The sequence below is a fragment of the Macaca mulatta genome, chromosome 4 (assembly GCF_049350105.2).
Source record: "Macaca mulatta isolate MMU2019108-1 chromosome 4, T2T-MMU8v2.0, whole genome shotgun sequence".
Taxonomy (NCBI): domain Eukaryota; kingdom Metazoa; phylum Chordata; class Mammalia; order Primates; family Cercopithecidae; genus Macaca; species Macaca mulatta.
The window spans coordinates 49,795,833-49,814,930 of record NC_133409.1 but is presented as its reverse complement, the minus strand read 5'-3'; the positions used below and the strand labels follow the sequence as shown (position 1 = coordinate 49,814,930).

Below are 19,098 nucleotides of genomic sequence, written 5' to 3'. Positions count from 1 at the left end.
CTTGTAACTCCAAAGCAACTGGAACATTGTGATTGTCTTAGCTATGATAAATGAAAAATCGCCTTGCAATATAATTCATTTTTAATTGCCTCTTCCATCTAATCCAACTACTGCTGTAGGCCGTCTTAAAATATTTACAAAGTAGAAGCAAAAAAAAAAAAAAAAAAAAAAAAGAATTGGAGGTTCTAAATAAACCAGGCCACACATTCCTAAGGGATCAATTTTTTGTTAAGTTACAGGGAAAACAAGTCCTAACTCTTGTACATGGAACTTTTGGAAACACAAAGATAAAGTATATTTAAGGACTATATCTCTTAAGGTTAAAGCTGTTTTTAATTCACCTTCTTCCCCGCGTGAGTTATGATATCTTTACTATATCCAAATAACCTATTATAATAAAAGAGAAAAGTTGTAGTAAAATGTTAGAAAGACCAATATTATACTCACTGTGCTTTAACCACTTGCGAAGTTTTGTCTTTGCTAACCCAATCTTATTTTCTCCAGTATCCTAGGTATATCTAACAACACATTCAACCTCACATTCTGCCCTCACAACTCTCTTCTTCGAGTTTTCAGAGCTTCAGAGATTGTAACTAAAAATAACATTCTGGAAATGTATAAAACTTCTCCATGTCAAAATGTTATTAAATGCTTGGTCATAGTTTATTATCAGGAATATATCAGGAATATAAAGTGCTCTAATACCCATTGTATTCATGGCAAAATAGATGTGTTTTGATACCAAACTGGTTTTAAGACACTTGCATTTTAATAGATAACGATGCACGTGATTTCACTTAGACACAAGCATTCTCAGTACTATATTCATGATGTAAATATCTTTTTTTACTAGTGATGAATATAAATATGCAATCTTAAAGAGATACTAATCACTGTTTATAGTTTCTCAAATTCTAGGTGTTCAAGTGACAGAAAATTCTCTTGTAAACACATATTCTATTTTGGGCTGTTCCAAATACTCTGACTAGACAAAGTAATGGGAAAAAAGATAGTACATTAACTAAAACCCTAAATGCACATAGATTATTTCAGGGGTTTAGTGTTGGGTCCATGTGTGTCTGGTCCTCAACTTAGGATGCCCCACCCAAATAGCACACTATTACAATTACCTTTAGGGATACTATTACCCTGATGCATCTGTAAACACCTGCACTCCTTACATTCAGTGTACTACAAAGTGTATTCCAAATAATACCAAGAGTATAAGATAATCAGAGCACGTAATCATTGGCAAGGTTTAGGCTGATTAAAAAAAACAAAACTCCATTGTAAAAATTCAAATACGTATTGTATAAACATACATTCTGAACTAAGTATGATAATACTAACTCAGCACATCACAATATAAAAACAAAAAAACATAAAATGTACTTGCAGTAGCCACATGTTTGGCCAGGTTTCCATGAGAAAGCCAAAGCAATCAAATTCTCAACTTGACAATATACATTCACCTGCCAGGGCCTTAGAGTTACCTTTGTTTGAGATTGATCCATGACGTTTTTAAGTACTCTGTGGTTTCTTTCACATTCCTTGTGTCATCATTCCCATATTCCTCCAGGAGTTTCTGCAGGATGTTATCGAATGCCATGACGATACCATCTCCAGGACCCAGTTCTTGAAGCAGTATCTGAGGTGCAAATGCAGGTCTGTTTGTTAGACTTGGTCACTCAGTAATTAGTATCATCAAAACAATAGTACTCCCAGCAGATTTTGACATGCTTTAGATACAGATATCATGAGATGAAAACAGACTGGGGGCAAATCCTTTCTTATATGAAGCAGAAACCAAAATTAGGAGAAGTGAAAAGAAACTATCTAAGAAAGTGATCAGGTACATAGATGACAATATTACAAGATTATTATCTTTTTCTTTTTGAGATATTTTCCTTCCTCAAACCATTTGTCTTTTTCATTCCTTCTGTTGTACCTCTGATCCTTACAGGGACATGCGTCACAAAGGACTGAATACAGAGAGAGTTCCTGCATACATGCCTGGAGAAACGTGAAGGATCAACAACATGGACATCTTCCATCACTTGCCCCTGGATCACAAGGTGTGTTTACAAAGAACCACTTGAATGGATCAAGCTGCCAAGCAAGGTTTACTGAGAGTTTACTTGAATAGCCAAACTGATGCTGAATTTGTCCACTGGCATTGGTTCTTTGATATAGTTTTTCAGCCTCTGAGAGTCTCTGGATGAAGGTACTCACCATGAAATCTAAATGACGACTGAAACTTTTAATATAATGCTTTTTGTAGCAATTGGGAAGATTTTAAATCAGCCTAAGGTTTCAGAAGAAAATAACCACACTGCTGATTAGAAAATAATCTTCTAATATGATAACTGAAACACTGACATCATTTTAATTGTACTCCTCTAGTTAAGGGGTCAGGGGCTTCACTAGGACTTAGGAATCACTTGGTGGAAACAATCAGCAGTATCACAAACACAGAGAATGATCCAGAAACACGTATAACTGGCCACCTGCTTTTAAAACTGTAACCCAGTAAAGTCTGCATTTGTGGAGAATAAAAACATACTTCCACATTTTTGATTGTTTTCTACGTATACTCTCTTAAATTCTTCACAGATATACACTTCTATCTTAGGCTAGCTGAAAGGCAAATAAATGTTATACCAAACTATAACCTCACAACCAAAATCTCTAATTCAAGACTATTTTATAATTTTATACAGAGAATCTTAAAAGCACTTTTGAAACTACCATAGTTGTTCAATATTATCAACTCTATAACTGACCTGATGACAAAAAAGATGCTTGCTATTATGAAATTAATAAAACCGTTTGGTTAAAAAGACATTAAAGGAAACTAAACTTACCTGATTTGTTCACTACAGTAGCCCTCAAAAGAAAGTCTTGGAACATTTTATTAATAAAAATAACCTTCAGGGTAAGTAAGTAATATGGTTTGGATTTGTGTCCCCACCCAAATCTCATGTTCAATTGAAGGAGGAGCCTGGTGGGAGGTGACTGGATCATGGGGATGAATTTCCCCCGTGCTGTTCTTGTGATAGTGAATTCTCACAAGATCGGATGGTTTAAAAGTGTGTGACACTTGGGAGGCCGAGGTGAGTAGACTACTTGAGCTCAGGAGTTGCAGATAAGCCTGGGCAACATGGCAGAACCCCATCTCTACAAAAAATACAAAAATTAGCTGGGTGTGGTGGTGCATGCCTGTCATCCCAGCTACTTGGGAGGCTGAGGCAAGAATCGCTTGAACCCAGAGGTGGAGCTTGCAATGAGCTGAGATCGTACCACTGCATTCCAGACTCAGCAACAAAGTGAGACAATGTCTCCAATAAATAAATAAAATCTGTGGCACTTCTCCTTTCTATCTTTCTCTCTCTGTCTTGCTGCCTTGTAAAGAAGGTGCCTGCTGCTTCTTTGCTTTCCACCATTATTTTAAATTTCCTGGTGCCTCCCAGTCATGCTTCACTACATTATCCCTCAAATGAACTGTGAGTCAATTAAATCTCCTTTCTTCATAAATTACCCAGTCTCAGGTAGTTATTTATAGCAATGTGAGAACAGACTAATACAGAACGGAAGGGAGCAAAAGAGCCTTCCTGGAATCTTGAAAATGTTCTCTTTCTAGATGCTGATTTGAGGGTGTGTTTCACTTGCAAAAAGTCATGCACATTCTTACTTGCTACGCCTCCAGAAATTTTTCAGAAAAATCTTCCAGATCAAATTTTTCAATAAATTTCAATATATACTCTAAGAACTTAGGAAAAAAACATGACAGGGTCCTATTGTTAAGAATTACAGTGAACAATAGGAAAAAAAAAGTGTATCCAACAAAATAATACTGCCAAAAAATATCTGATGAGTCTTACTTGGTTATCAGAAATTTGTTTGGTGAGTGGATCCCGTCGGGATTGCTGAAGAATATAGAGTCGAGCCTCATGTTTTCTCATCAGTTCTTCAGTCTCCTCCCTGTGGTCATCCCACTGAAGACTGTCAATAATCATGTCCTCAAGCTGCTGCTGTCTTAGCTCAACACCATGCTGAGTGCCATCCCACTGGTTCTTGACCCTTTCCACTGAGGGTAGCATTATAAAAGAAAAAAAAATCCCAACATGTAACTCTCAGGAGAAAGAAAAAATACCAGATATCAAATGTATCACAAATAAGTCTATGAGCAGAAAAAAGAAAGAAGGTGAGCTGATAAACACATTTTAAAGGAATTTTAATACACATCTGCCATCCTATACAATTGATATATTTCTGAAACCATGCTTGAGAAAAAAAATCTTGAACTCTATTTTCAGTGCTCTAAAACAACTCACAAGAAAATATCTACTATTATAAACAGACACTACCAAAACATTATAAAGAAAATAATTTTCTATTTAATTTTGTATTTATAGTTGTATTTATAGACCTGGTTTGATGAAGGTAGGGTTTAACAGTACTTCATGATAGAACTTTAAGACAGTCACTTGTTACCCTCAAAGGAGATTTTTCTCAGGCAGTCTTGATTTTAGAAGAAAACGAACTGTGTAAGAATATTTTTGCATTATTTTACTGTAGCAGGAAAATTTTCTAAAAGGAATTTTATATGTTCAAGTTCAAGAGAAACACTAAAAGTAAAAGAGACTCATGTACTATGCACCCAGCAGCTCTTCACCATAAAAATTCCACACTGGTTCTTGTCCCTCGTCTTTTATTGTTGTTTATTTCTAGTCCTTTTACTCATTATCACCTTCTCTATTTCTCTTGTAGCTTCCTCTCTTCTCCTTTCTCTATTTTTAACATGGTTTTAAAGACAGAGAGATGTAAGGAAACTTTTTTTTTTTTTTTTTTTTTGAGCGAGAATCTCGATCCCTTGCCTAGGCTGGAGCGCAGTGGCACGAGCTCAGCTTTTGCCTTGCTGCATCCTCCGCCCCCGGGTACAAGTGCTTCTCCTGCCTCAGCCTCCCAAGTAGCTGGGATTACAGTTGTGTGCCATCACACCCGGCTAATTTTGTATTTTTAGTAGAGACCGGGCTTCATCACGTTGGCCAGGTCTCAAACTCCTGACCTGTCTGCCTCGGCCTCCCAAAGTGCTGGGAATACAGGCATGAGCCACTGCGCCCAGTTGGAAACTTAAATTTTTATTTTTTATTTTTATTTGTATATATTGTTTTTGAGACGGATTCTCGCTCTGTCTGGAGTGCAGCAACACGATCTCGGCTTAGTGCAAGCTCCGCCTCCACTTCCCGGGTTTACGTCATTCTCCTGCCTCAGCCTCCCGAGTAGCTGGGACTACATGCATCTGCCACCATGACCGGCTAATTTTTTGTATTTTTAGTAGAGGCGGGGTTTCACCGTGTTAACCAGGATGGTTGCGATTTCCTGATCTCATGATCCGCCCGCCTCGGCCTCCCAAAGTGCTGGGAGGCCTTAAATCTTTTGTAAGTGCTGCACCCAGCCTTAAATTTTGTATTAATCACTTCAGAGTTAGTTTGTAATCTTGAACTGAGGTACTAATAAACAATAACTTAGAATATCTGCAAGAACCTGCTGATAATAAGTAAGTAGAATGTTAAAACCACACTGCTGGAAGATGCTTTGATTATCAGACAAAAAGAAAGGCTATAGTTAAGTACCAGGCCCAGGAGGAATGTAACTAAAACAAAACATTCCAGCTGAGTTATCATGGAACACTTTGGCAAAGTTCTTGGGATAATATATGGTTATAGTAAAACATGAAAGCTATCAACTGGCTGGGTGCGGCGGCTCACGCCCCTAATCCCAGCATTTTGGGAGGCCGAAGCAGGTGGATCACCTGAGGTCAGAAGTTCAAGACCAGCCTGACCAACATGGTGAAACCCTCTTTCTACCAAACATTCAAAATTAGCTGGGCGTGGTAGCGGGTGCCTGTAATCCCAGCTACTTGGGAGGCTGAGGCAGGAGAACTGCTTGAACCCGGGAGGTAGAGGTTGCAGTAAGCCAAGACTGCACCATTGCACTCCAGCCTGGGCAACAAGAGTGAAACTCCATCTCAAAAACAAACAAGCAAAAAAAAAAGCTATCAACTTAAGGTTGTTCAGAAGACCTTAAGTTATACTTACGTGACATCATTCTTTAAAACTTGCTCAATGAGACAATCTGTTTTATGATGTCGTAGCTGTTTAAATAAATTGCTTAAGTTTTAAACTTAAGAGAGGACAAAACTATCATAATGTTCCATCAATTAAAAAGTTACATAAAGTACTTATGACCAATTCTATTACTAATAGAATCTTTTAACATTAAACAAATGAAACCAAAGACATCAAGCGAGAGTAAATATCACAGGTTTGTCATAAAAAATAAGTAAATTGTCTCATTCATTGTGTGTTAAGCCCTAAAACCAGGTTACTATTGGTAGCAGGACATTCCCGCTGAGAAGAGTTTTTCATATAATGAGGAGTGATGAAGGCTATAGAACATCTACACACACAGAAATATTTATATATAGAGAGAAAATAGAGTGTGTACATTAAATAGGAAAGGGAAGATATTTAGGAGAAGGAAAGTCTTGTAAAAACGAATACACAAACAAACAAACACCTCAAAGAAGTTTTGGACAAAAAGAGAGGTGATGAAAAAAAAAAAAAAAAAAAAAAAACATCAAGATGATAGAAAAAGCAAACTGGAAATGGTTTTGTCGATAGTTTAGTATCACTAGAGCAGAGGAGCTCCCCTGTGATGTGAGGGAAACTGGCTCACTCCAAAGTTCCATAATAGGCACAATCCATCCATTCACAAAAAGAGAAAAGAAGGAAAACAATGTATTTAGTAAAAATAAGCCAACACTTTCATACACTAAAAGTTCTTTTCTAATGTATCTCCTATAATACCCTTGTTGCTACCATGATTTTTTTTGAAATCAAAACATACTTTTTACAGGAAGAGTAGCTGACTTCCTTCCCTTGAGAAAGATTAGGCGTTATCCTTCCAGTTTATATTTTGCCACAAGCATTTATTAGGTAGTTAATTTGTATTGGGAACTGTGAAAGGCCCGAGGGCAGAAAGATGGATATTCACAATCTATGGAAGGGAGACAGAATTAAAGTAGTTGTGAGATCTATAATAAAGCTATGGGGGGAAAGGCCATAGAAGGAACTAAAAATAGAAATTAACATTCACCAGGGACCAGAAGAGGAGGGAAAGACATCACAAAGTGGGTGACATTTTAGCTGCTGCGTAGAATTTCACCTGGGAAGAAAAGGCCAAGAGAAAAAAAAAATAATGTGAATAAAGGTAAGAAGACCAGGAAATGTCAGGATATTTTAAGGAATAACAGCATAACTACAGGCTGGACTGAGGGCTGAAGTGAGAGAAGGGGTAGTGGCAGCAGATTGTGACAATCCCTAGATGTCACTCTTGAGAATTTAGACTTCGTTTGCTATTGGTAGTACATTTCCACTAAGAAGGGTTTGTAGAAGCTAGATGCTTCTGAGCTAGAATGCAAACCCCAAGCAAGAATCTTTGTTTGCTATTGTTTTGTATGTTTATTTTTTGTTGTTGTTTTCTCTCATTTTTAACTAAAGTATCCCCAAATTAATGTCAGTCACATAAGCACATAGTAGTTGTTCAATAAATATTTGTGGACTGAATTTTGGGTTGAGTTAAAATACATACTAAGACCTGATTTTAGAGAATACAGTATAATGAGAGAAAGGATTTGCATTCTTGTGCGTTTCTCTGACTTTTTTTTATTCCTCTAAAAGAAAGCCTAAGTTAAGAGAAGAAAACCCAACGTGTAAGTAATTACTTAAGAGTCATGATCGTAATAATTAAGGGCTTCATAAGGTCATTGTAACAATGTTCACAAAAGATAAAAACAAGAAAAAGCTACGTTTCTGTATAAATAAAGAGTAACAAATATTAAACACTATTACTCTAAGTTGAATAATCTTTGAAAATGTGTGGGGTTTTTTTTGTGTGTGTATGTGTGTGTGTGTCACCATTTGCAGGGAAAGTGGATGATGATACATAACTTTTTAAAAAAAAAACTTACATTTTTCTGTAATTGCTGTTCTCACATCGGAACTGGAAGCTTTATTTTTCAAATTCTGTGCCAATGTAAAAACATAATCGAGCTGAGGATGGCGCTGTTCTAAGTCAGCCTTTGTAATCTGTTAAGTAGAAATGATTATTCGGATAGGTTAATAAGCCATATGAGAAGAATAATAAGCAAAACAGATGTGCTGACATCAAAGTTGTCATTATTTTCCTTCTCCCGCACAGTGAGGCATCAGCAACATGGCAGAAAATGAGTGCATGATTTAAAGTCAAAGATCCTGCATTCAAATCTCAGTTCTTCCATTTAGCACCTGAGTCACCAGGCAAGGACCTTTACCTCTCTGTGTTTTTGTTTTCACATAAAAGAAATAATAAAATACTGACACCTCAAGTACATCCAGTCTGAGGACATTAAATAAAGAAAATCCCTTCAAAAGCTGAAAAATGCCCTGAAACCATTAGCAGTTAGTGCTGCTGCTGATGCCTTGCATATGTGTTCTGTGTCAGATATGAACACAAACTAATGTCGTAGGGTTGGGGATGACATAGAAAAGTGCTAAGAGGAATAACTATAAATTAAATCCTCTTAGACATGAAAAACTGCTGCTGTAGGTGGTTTGTCTCTCAGTGATGATAAATATGGGAGAAATGGCAACAACATCAGGAAAATCATGTGTTTTCAGTACAGAACTAATAACAGTCATAGAGACTAAAAAACAATTTACAAAAAATACAAATAGTAGCAAATGACTTTTTCCCAGTCCTTCCTCTTTACAAATTCACCAATTTTGTAGATTTCAGCTACTCCTCTGGTGTCAAATGATTGCTCACAACTTTCAATCCTAAATCCCAGGGCACATGAATGTTGATCACTTCCTTCTAAATGGCATAAGGACTCCTCACCACAACACGTCTGAAACTAAATCACTCAAACTCTCATTCACACTCCATATCTTCTATTCCTCATTTCCACTAATTGCAACAGCATCATCTTAATCATTTCAGAAAGGGCTCTTTGCCTTGATTTAAGCATTTCTTGCCTCCAATCCATCCTAGTCTTCTACTAAAGCAGAGCATTGCTATCATGAGTTTCTAGCCATAATTTTAAAAAAGAAAAAGAAATGGGAAGAAAATACTTACCAATTTCTTACAGACTAAAAATCCAAAGGGCTTTGCACAGCCTGCAGGCTCCTTCACAAAGGGAACTTGAACTGCTTTTCCTGCCTTGCTTCACACTATATTTCTTAATTGCACAAATGTTGGCCCTACTGTCCTTCGTGCCTCCTGTACCACATGACTTTATTCACTCTGTTCCCTATACCAGGAATGTCATCACTTTATCCTAGATACCAAAACCCCACACAGTTTGCTTTCCATCACTAGAGAAGGGATCCCCTTCCTCATCCCGGCTCCCCCAACAGGTTGCTTGTACTTGTCCTGAGGCTTTTATTAGACTCTTGCCTTGCCACAGTAATTTGTCAACTCATATGTACTCAGTGCCTCTGCCTCGGTGTGGGCTTATTTTTAATGTGGGGATAGAAACAGTACCTACCTCACAAGATTATTACGTAACTGAATGAGATAACATGTATAAAATACTTAGAAAAATGACCAGCACACATGAAGCACTTAATAAAAGTTAACAATAGCTATTATTATTATTTTGTCGATTCCCAATTTCTACCTAATTCTTGTCAGTATCCTTGTACCACTTGCAACCCAGAACTTAGCACACACTAAATAGGGAAAAATAATTTTACAAATTAATATTAGATGGTACATGTATAGTAATAAAAGTATAGGAGATACTTCTCAAATCAGAAATTAATCTCATTATGAAATATATGTTACAAAGGCACTTTAGGAGATTATCCTACATCACACAATAGGCATGAAATGTTAACACCAGCTTATGTTTATACTAATGTGCCTAGCTTTATGGTATCAGTTTTAGTTTTTAAAAATGCACTGGGTCTTTAGTTTAAGTCATATCACAACAGTATAAATGCAAGAAAGGTTCTCTGCTTTGTAGTTAGCCCTGGATGGTTGTTTGACAGATACAGAATTTTTCAAACCTCATTCTCTCATAGTTTAGGATAAACAAAAGGGATTCAAACAGATCTAGTCTACTTCTGGGTTGTGGTGTTTCCATGACAAGGCTTTATACCCTATGCACCTACTTTCATTCGGGAAACGGTCTTATTGATCTCTTCTACATCCCCGACAGTGACAATGTTGGACTTCAGCATCTGGTCGATTAATACCAGCCAGTCGGCTAGTTCTGTTATAGTTTTATCAAGATCAGCAGGAATTGAAATTTCTGAAGTACGATGAGACTGAACAGGAATATCTGACGCAGATGATACTAGCACCACCTTTTGGACACTAGGATGAGCTGAAATAAAAAACGTAGCAAAAGAGAAATCAATCAACAGGATGTTTTAATTATGGTGGTGTCACGGTGCATATGTATGTGTATTTAAATAAAATTTAGTTTAAGTAAAAAAACTCTAAGAGGTTATTTTTTTCATACTGAAATGGCTATGGCATTACCTGTAATATCCGTATGTCTTTGGTAGCTATCAAGCCAACGAAACAGTTTTGCAACATTCTAGAACGTAATCAACACTGACACTGAGAAAAACTAAAAATACAAATGTGGGAGAATTGGAAGTATTATTTTATTTTGGCAAGATGATTTTAATTATAAAGCCAACTTATTCAAAATTTTTATTCTTTTTTCATTTAACTTTATAATGTGAGCATATTTTATTCTTATTAAATACAATTGTGAATATCTATGTAATAACCTATACCCATGTTCACTTTTATTTAACCCTTTGATATTTAGATTGCTCCTGAAATTTTATTTTAATTTTAAAAAAACTTGGAAGGAATATCTTTTTGTGTAGAGTATGTTGCACATTTCTGATCCCTATCTTAGTATAAATTTCCCAAGTAGAATTACTGAGTCAGGAAATACAAAAAAAGTATGTATTTAATATCCATTGCCACATTGATTGGTTTTGATACAATAAGTAGTTGAATTAGTAACTAAAACCATCTGTAACTGACTTCAGGTATATTAGATGAGGCTTAAATAATTTTCTAAAATGTACAGCCAATCTGTAAATTCAGCACAATCCTAATAAAAATCCCAACAGTGTTGAGTGTAACTTAACAAAATCATTAATTGAAATTTCTGGTTATAAAATTAATATAAAAGAGAAAACGACAAACAACAGTCAATTTTATTATGATTATTATTTTTGGTAGAGGAATATGCCCTCTCAGATACTAAGTTATATTATTTAGCTAATAATTATTAACTCAGTATATTATGGACTGAGACATTTAAAGAGACCAACAGAAGAGAAGAGTCACAGTGTGTAGGTGGCAGAGAAATCTGACCTTGGCAGAGACTGAATTACAGATCAATGAAGAAGAATTTACTGTTCAATAAAGTGGTGACTCACGGCTGCAGCAGGGCAATGATGGGACTGATTTTAACCTCACATGCACCATAGAAAAATTAATTCTTAGTGGATTAAGGACCCAAATATGAAAAACAAACTTGTTAGTTAAAAATATGGAATATTTTTATTACTTCAGAGGACTGAAGTAGCTCTCAAACAAAACACAAAAAAGGGAAGCTATTAATAAACCATTAATGGTTAAGAATTCCAAAGAGCACCATAAGTAAAGATTTTAAAAGCCTTTGAAACAAGAAAGGAGATGGTATTTGCAATGCACATTCCACACAAAGAACTGATAACCAAAATACTTTTTCTAAAACTTAAAAAATCGTCTAAAGACAATCCACAAAAGAGGAAATTTAAAAGGCAATAAACATAAAAATGTGAAATAAATGTCCGACCTCATCTATAACTGAGATAGTACAAATTAAAAGGAAATACCCTATATCCAATGACCACCATCAGCAAAGTGACATCTGAGAAGCTCCAGGTTTCTAGAGACCCTTCCAAGGGTCGAGATGCCCTACACTATTACCATCAGCATATTATTTGCCTTTTTAGGCTCATTCTCTCCCAAGTGTACAGTGTGTTTTATCTAAGTCTACATAACATGTGATATCACAAGAGACCAAATGCAGAAGCAGAAATAAGAATACAGGTGTGTTCTATTAAGCTAGACATTTAAGAGATTTCAAAAAATATAAAACTGTAGCTTTCCCAGGTTTTTGTTTGTTTTAGAAAATAGTTGGGTTTTTGTTTGTTTGTTTGTTTTTTCTTTGAGATAGGGGCTCACTCTGTCACCCAGGCTGGGATGTAGAGGCATGAAAACAGCTCACTGCAGCCTCAACCTCCTGGGTTCAAGTGATTCTCCCACTGCTGCCTCCTGAGTAGTTGGAACTATAGGCCTGCATCACCAAGCCTGGCTAATTTTTTTTTTTTTTAATTTTTTGTAGAAACAGGGTCTCCCTATGTTACCCAGGCTGGTCTCAAACTCCCTGGGCTGAAGTGATCCTCCTGCCTCAGCCTCCCAAACTCCTGGAATTATAGACATGATCCCCTGTGCCCAGCATCTTATACTAATATGTTACAAAACATGCTATTTTTGTTAACATATAAAACCTTTATTATTATTATTAAAGAACTTAATAAATGAATTAATGGAAATGTTTTCTAGTTAGGTAAATATCGATAGATATCACTTACAAAAACAAAAGCTCTCTGAGCGTCCTCAATAATTTTTACAAGCGTAAAGGGGTCCTGAGAACGAAGTGTTGAGGTGCTGGTAATGTTGTAGAACAATAAGAACCCATCACACACAGCCAGTGTCAGTGTAAACTGGGTCAAGTAATCTAGACAGCACCCTAATGGCAGCTACTGAAGTAGAAGGCACCCATACGCTATAACCCAGTGATTCCGTCAATAGATACACACCCTACAGAATACCTCACACATCCTTCTGCCCAATTTTCACTTTTAACTTTTTTTGTAGTTAAAAAAATTTATTGTTTTAATTCACCAAATACCTATCAAGAACCTATTATGTGTAAGGTACTATTCTAGATGCTGCAGGCATGGGAGTGTGCAAGACAAAGTTCGGGCTGAAGGGCAATGGTGCGATCTCGGCTCACTGCAACCTCCACCTCCTGGGTTCAAGCGATTCTCCAGCCTCAGCCTCCCAAGTAGCTGGGATTACAGGCACCTGCCACCAGGCCCGGCTAATTTTTGTATTTTTAGTAGAAACAGACTTTCACCATATTGGCCAGGCTGGTCTCGAACTCCTGACCTCAGGTGATCCACCCGCCTCAGCCTCCCAAAGCGCTGGGATTAGATTACAGGCGTGAGCCACCACGCCTGGCCAGAGTTTGCATTCTATAGCGAAAATGGATGTGTATTATGAAGTAAAATCAATACAAGAAGACAAAGAGAGACAGGGTGTATCTGAGATATTGTGGGTATAAAAGGGCTATCCTAGAAAGGGATATTTGAAGAAGAACTAAAGGAAGTGATTACGTGAAACATGAAAATATCTGAGAGAAGAACATTTGGGGAAGACAAGAAGAATGGCAAGCACAAAGACCAGAAATGCATATGTTCCTGGCATGTTTGAAACAGCAAGAAGACCAGCGTATTTGAAACAGAATGAACAGAGGGAAAAGTAATAAGAAATGTGATTAGAGAGACAGGCAGATATGCATGGTGTTCTGGACCAAGACCAGACTTTGGAACTCATTTATGTGGATGGAAGTGATTAAAAGACTGTGATCAAAGAAGCAACACAATCAAACTTATGTTTAGAAAGCATCACTCTATCTGTTATCAGAGGAATAGGTCATGGAGAAGCACTGAGGCAAGAATAGAATCAGGATTTTGAGTTAGGGGTATATTCCAATGAAAGATGAGGGTGTTCAAGACCATGGAAGTAGGTAGAATGGAACATGGAAATGATACTACTTGCTGATGGCTTGAATATTAATTCCAGAGAAGAGTTGAGGTTGACTCCAAGTTTATTGGCCTAAGGACTGGGTGAATCATCTACAGTTAAAAAAAAAAAAATTGTCTACAGTTCTGGGACTGGTAAGCATAGGTACAGAAGAGACTTTACAGGACTGTAGTATATCCAATGTTATATAATATTGTACATCAGTTTAAATGAGTACACTAGAACTACATGCATCAAAAGGTATGGCAATAAGGATGATCCAGTAGAGTATTAGATAAAGAGGATATGTAAGCAGCCCAGAGAAGATGGGATCCTATGCATAAGTGGAGGAGTTTGTCTTAGAAAGGAAAAGAGATAATAACCCTTTCTCTGAACAGGAAGGAAGTATGTAGAGTGTGTGAGTACAGCATCAGGTAGCTTGATGGATTCTCTGGTGGGAAAACGAAAAAGATTTTATCTGGAAAAAGAAAAAGTTTTTTTTCTTCCTTTAAAAATGAGATGAGGTCATTAGTTGAGAAATGAGTACCAAGGAGTACTCAGAAGAAAGTATGGTAGGACTGTCTCTTAGTGCTGAGTGCTTATTTGAGATAGATAGTCATAGCTCTGAAATGAGTACAGTCAGCAAGGTGTTGGCAAGGATGAACCTCAAAAACATTATGCTAAGTGAAAGAAGCATCGTACGATTCCATTTATATGAAATATCCAGAATAGATAAATCCATGGAGACAGAATGCAGATTGGTAGTTGCCAGGGGCCGGGAGTAGGAGGGAATGAGAAGAAACTGCTTAATGAGTAAGAGGTTTTACTTTGGAGTGATAGAAATATTTTGGAACTAGATAGAAATAGTGGTTGTACAACATTTTGAATGCATTAAATGTCACTAAATTGTTCACTTTAAAATGGTTAATTTTATTTTCTAAATATAATGTTAAAAAGAAGAAGGAACTGCATTAAAATATTGTGCAGGAGGAGAGAGACATACTAAGATTAGCTTCAGGTCTCAGGCCCGTCCCAAGAACAAATAACTTGTTAAAAATGAGCCATCCACCTAATGGAAGTTGTAGCTTCGCTGTTAGCTTTTTATACTTCTAAATATGTATTCAGATTTTCCCTGCTCTTTTACCATAATGAAGTTTTAAAAAGAAAGATAACCCATGACGATTTTATAAAATGCATCAAATCCGTTCCCTATGATTATGGAGTTGAGCTTGTATTTGCAAAGCAGCAGTACCCAAATGTCAACTCAAGTGTTCTGAATATTAATCAAGAAACTTGATCAGGCCCCCAGGTATTTTTTGTGCAAATTTCCAGAAAGACAAGTAATAAAGAACACAAACATGGCCCTCAATTAGCTTGCAATCTCAAAAAATGAAAAAAAAAAAAATCTTGTCTCTCATCACTTTTTCCAAAACTTGAGGGGAAGGAGGAGGAGAAGAAGAAAAGAAAAATAAGAGGAATAAGAAAAATAAACAGGACCGGAAAAAAAAAGAGGCGGAAGAGGTAGAGGTGGAGGGAAGAGGTAGAAAGCAGAAGGTGGACATGGAAGTCAAGGAGGAGGAGAAGGAGGAGGGAGAAGAAAAAAAGCAGGGAAGAGCAATAAAAAGAATCAGCAGAAGCAGCTGGCAGGGTGTGAGTGGACAGTTAGTCACATTTGGGGTTTTGCCACGTGACTCAACAGAGGAAGAGCAGGGCATGATGGTTCAAAAAATCTACAAGGCAGTGGCGACAGTGGCTATGGGGCAGCAGCCTGCGATCTAATCTGGATAAAGAGAGAAGGAAATAGTGGAAAACATTCTTCTTTCTCCACATCCAAGTGAGAAGTATTTGTCTCCTAGCATGGAGAATGCTTCTAAATCCCCATCTCCCACCTGCTTCCCAGGATATCTAAGCCTTTTGTTCTCAGTCACAATCAAGGTCTAATTACATATCCTAACCAAGCTCACATTAACACAGCAAGTTATAGCTGATTTCCTGCAAAGCTGCATGGACCCAGAAAACTAGTCCCCAGTTTTTTCACCTAGCCTCTCATCTTCCCTTCAGCAGGACCTGTGGATGCCCAGGTAGCCCTGGAGTCCAGAGAAAGTCCAGCCTTATCTACCGTGAGAACAAATGCCTTGCCCATACTGGGCAGCCAAATGTGTCTTGGGTTTAAGAAGATGTTTTTTTCAAATCATTGAAAGTAGATTAAATAAAGAAAATGGCACAATGTTACTAAATAAGTCTTTCTAATTCATATATGAGGCTCATATCACAAAATTTTACTTTATTGATTTTTAAAAAAATTTTGTTAAAGATAAACTATATCTTACCAGCAATCCTTGTCTGTGAAACAGAACTAGGCTCCTGGATGCACTCCTTCAGGGTGGTAGGCACTTCTCTGCAAATCTACCACATCAGGACAAACAGAAAGAGAAAAATACTATATAAATAAAGATGACTGTAGTTCAAAAGAGGAGGTGTTATTGTGAATGGCAGCTCTGCCACTCTTCTTCCCCTAACCACCTAAACTTCTGGCTCTACATTCACTCTCCACTGCAATCTTGTTTGAGCCCCTAACTCCGCTGACATTGCTAACAAAAACACCAACCAGTCCTTAGCTGTCCTGACCCATGTGTACCAGTTAATGCTGACCACTCCCCCTCCCTGGAATTTTGTTATCACTCTGCAATTCTAGCTGTCCTCCTGCCTCTATGGCTGGCTGGCTCTCCTCAATTTCCTTCACCAGCTCCTTTTCTTCTGCCCATCCATCAAATACCAATATCCTCCAGGGTAGGTGTGTTGCTCTTCTAGCCCTTCACCCTGGGCTCTCCCTGAGTCCTGGTTTCCAAAGGTTTCAGGAATCAAATGGAGTTTTGAGAGGCTATTTTGAGAGGCTAAAGACTGCCCAAAACATATCTTCAGTCCAGTCCAGCCCTTTCTGTGAACTAGATATTCAGACATGTCCAAATCTGAATTCCTTTTCCCTGTCTTCCCTGATACCCATTTCATAAACTCTTCCGAAGATTCTAATTTTTCTGTATCAATTCTTAGGATCACTCCATCTATCTCTGTAGTAAAGCTATAGCAATATTTCAAAAATATGACTTTCCTCTGCTTAAAACCCATCAATAGCTGTCCACTACCCTCAAAGTGGTAGTTTGCAACATAGAGCTCAAATTCCTTGTGATGCACAGTGAGTCCTCCAGGCTCTCATCTCTGAGAACATCCCTCAGCCTTTCATTCTACATTGAGCTACTTCCTGGACCTATATATACACTGTGTTCATTCTCTATCTCTTCTAGACACTTTCATTTGCCACTTCTCTCTACATTGCCCTTTCCCTCATTCTTCACCCGACCAATTCCTATTCATCCTTCATAAATTAACTGGAATGTGATCTTTTCAACAAAACCCTCCACAGCTACCCCTCAAAGCCAGGCAGGTGCTCCACCTTTATGTGCCTATCAGTACCTGGATATTAGAATTGCTTGTCTACTGGTCTCATCCATGATAAGCTCCTTGAGTTAGAAGGAATGCCATGCTCTTTAATACATTCCTATCTCTTAAAATGATACCTGGCAGAAAGTAAGACTCCAATAAAAACCTATTGAGTGAATGAATGAGTGTATGAATGAATGAAATATCCCATGTTAGAATTAACCAAAGTATGTTTGTTGAGATTTTCTGCACAATGAGCATTCTTGGCCCCAGACATTCATAATTCACCACAGTGAATTATATTAAAATCTACATGAAATCCTGCAATAACAAAAGCTCTAGCTTTGTCTGACATAGTGCACCCAAATTAAGCACTGTGCTCTTTTCTGCAGAATACCCACTGATACCCTTCGTGTTAAATAAATATGTGTGCTTTGACTGAATATGGACAGCCTTTCTGGCAAGGGACACAAGACCTAATATGTCTGGAAAGGAATGTAGGGGAGAGAGAGCAGTGGATATTGTAGGAGAGATCAGATGATGCCAGGCCATGAGAAGTCTTATAAGCCAAAAATGCATTTTGGCTTTGACCCTGAGCAAGAGAAAACCATTGGTGGACTTTGCTCAGAGAAGTCACTTGATCTGAACTGTGTTTTAACCAATCATATTGACTGCTTTGTCTAGCACAGAATAACAAAGGGCAAAGGAAGAAGCAGGGGAGATCGGTGGGGCAGACTTTGTAGTCATCAAGGGAAGACATAATGGCAGGCTTGAAACAAGTTAGTGGCAATGGGGGTAGTGAGAAGCAGTCAAATGTATGATATTTTTTGACCTAAGAAGAGTTGAAAGAATTGTAGTGGAAACATCTATGTGCCATCTGACATCTACAACTGTCAAACTTCTGCTACGTTTGCCTTATCATATGTAGCCATCTGGCTAGCCAATAAACCATCCATCCAGTAGATATGCACTTTCAAGGAAAAGCTCATAATGGTGACTGAGGTATAGTTTTTGGTTTGGGGGTTTTCTTCGCTTCTTTTTGTGATAGAATTCATATACCATAGAATTGATTCCAATGTTTCCGACCTAAGTAATAATAAGGATGAAACTTCCATTGACTAAGGTGGGAGATGTACATGAAGGCACAGAAGGGAGAGGGATATCAAGAGCTCGATTGTGTATGTTAGTTTGAGGTGCCTACTAGACATTTAAGGAGAGATAGGTAGTTGTATATGCAAGGTATATGAGCAGGTAGTTGTATATGCAAGTCTAGAGTATGGAGAAAGGTCCAGACCAGAGATACACATGTGTGAATCACAGTGACTCAACAGGCAGTGAGACCAGATCAATAAAGTACCTGCATCATTAGCTATAGGATACTGGCTACCATTTAAAGAGGATGAGAGAGAAAATGACTGATGTGGAGTCCATCCAAATCAAGGACAGAGATATATCCATTTAATGTCCTATATAGACCTCATACTCTGATATGGTATGTACCACGTCTAACAAAAAAAAAAAAAATCTATGATTTTATCTACTTTTAACAGTTCAATGGCAAAAAAATAATAATAATGGTAGGAGGGAAAAATATCTTAGCTGTATTTGTAGTCATATGCCATTACATTTCACTGGAACCTAGTAAATATATATTTAATGAATGAAATCATTGAAAATAAACATACATGTGTGAAAAGTCATGTGCAAAATCAGGATGCTATTTTC

General features: G+C 37.4%; 1 protein-coding gene across 9 annotated transcripts in view; it reads right to left on the bottom strand.

Annotated features, from left to right (window-relative positions):
• The window catches only part of UTRN (utrophin), a 576,786-nt gene that overhangs the window by 307,292 nt on the left and 250,396 nt on the right, over positions 1 to 19,098 (bottom strand). For all 9 annotated transcript variants that reach the window (XM_015137213.3, XM_077999492.1, XM_015137214.3 and 6 more), the window contains 5 exons: positions 16,266 to 16,341; positions 10,221 to 10,435; positions 8,036 to 8,153; positions 3,882 to 4,087; positions 1,494 to 1,648 (listed from right to left, as the gene is read on the bottom strand). In XM_015137213.3, the coding sequence (XP_014992699.3) occupies positions 1,494 to 1,648; positions 3,882 to 4,087; positions 8,036 to 8,153; positions 10,221 to 10,435; positions 16,266 to 16,341 (770 nt within the window). The remainder of the gene's footprint in view (positions 1 to 1,493; positions 1,649 to 3,881; positions 4,088 to 8,035; positions 8,154 to 10,220; positions 10,436 to 16,265; positions 16,342 to 19,098) is intronic.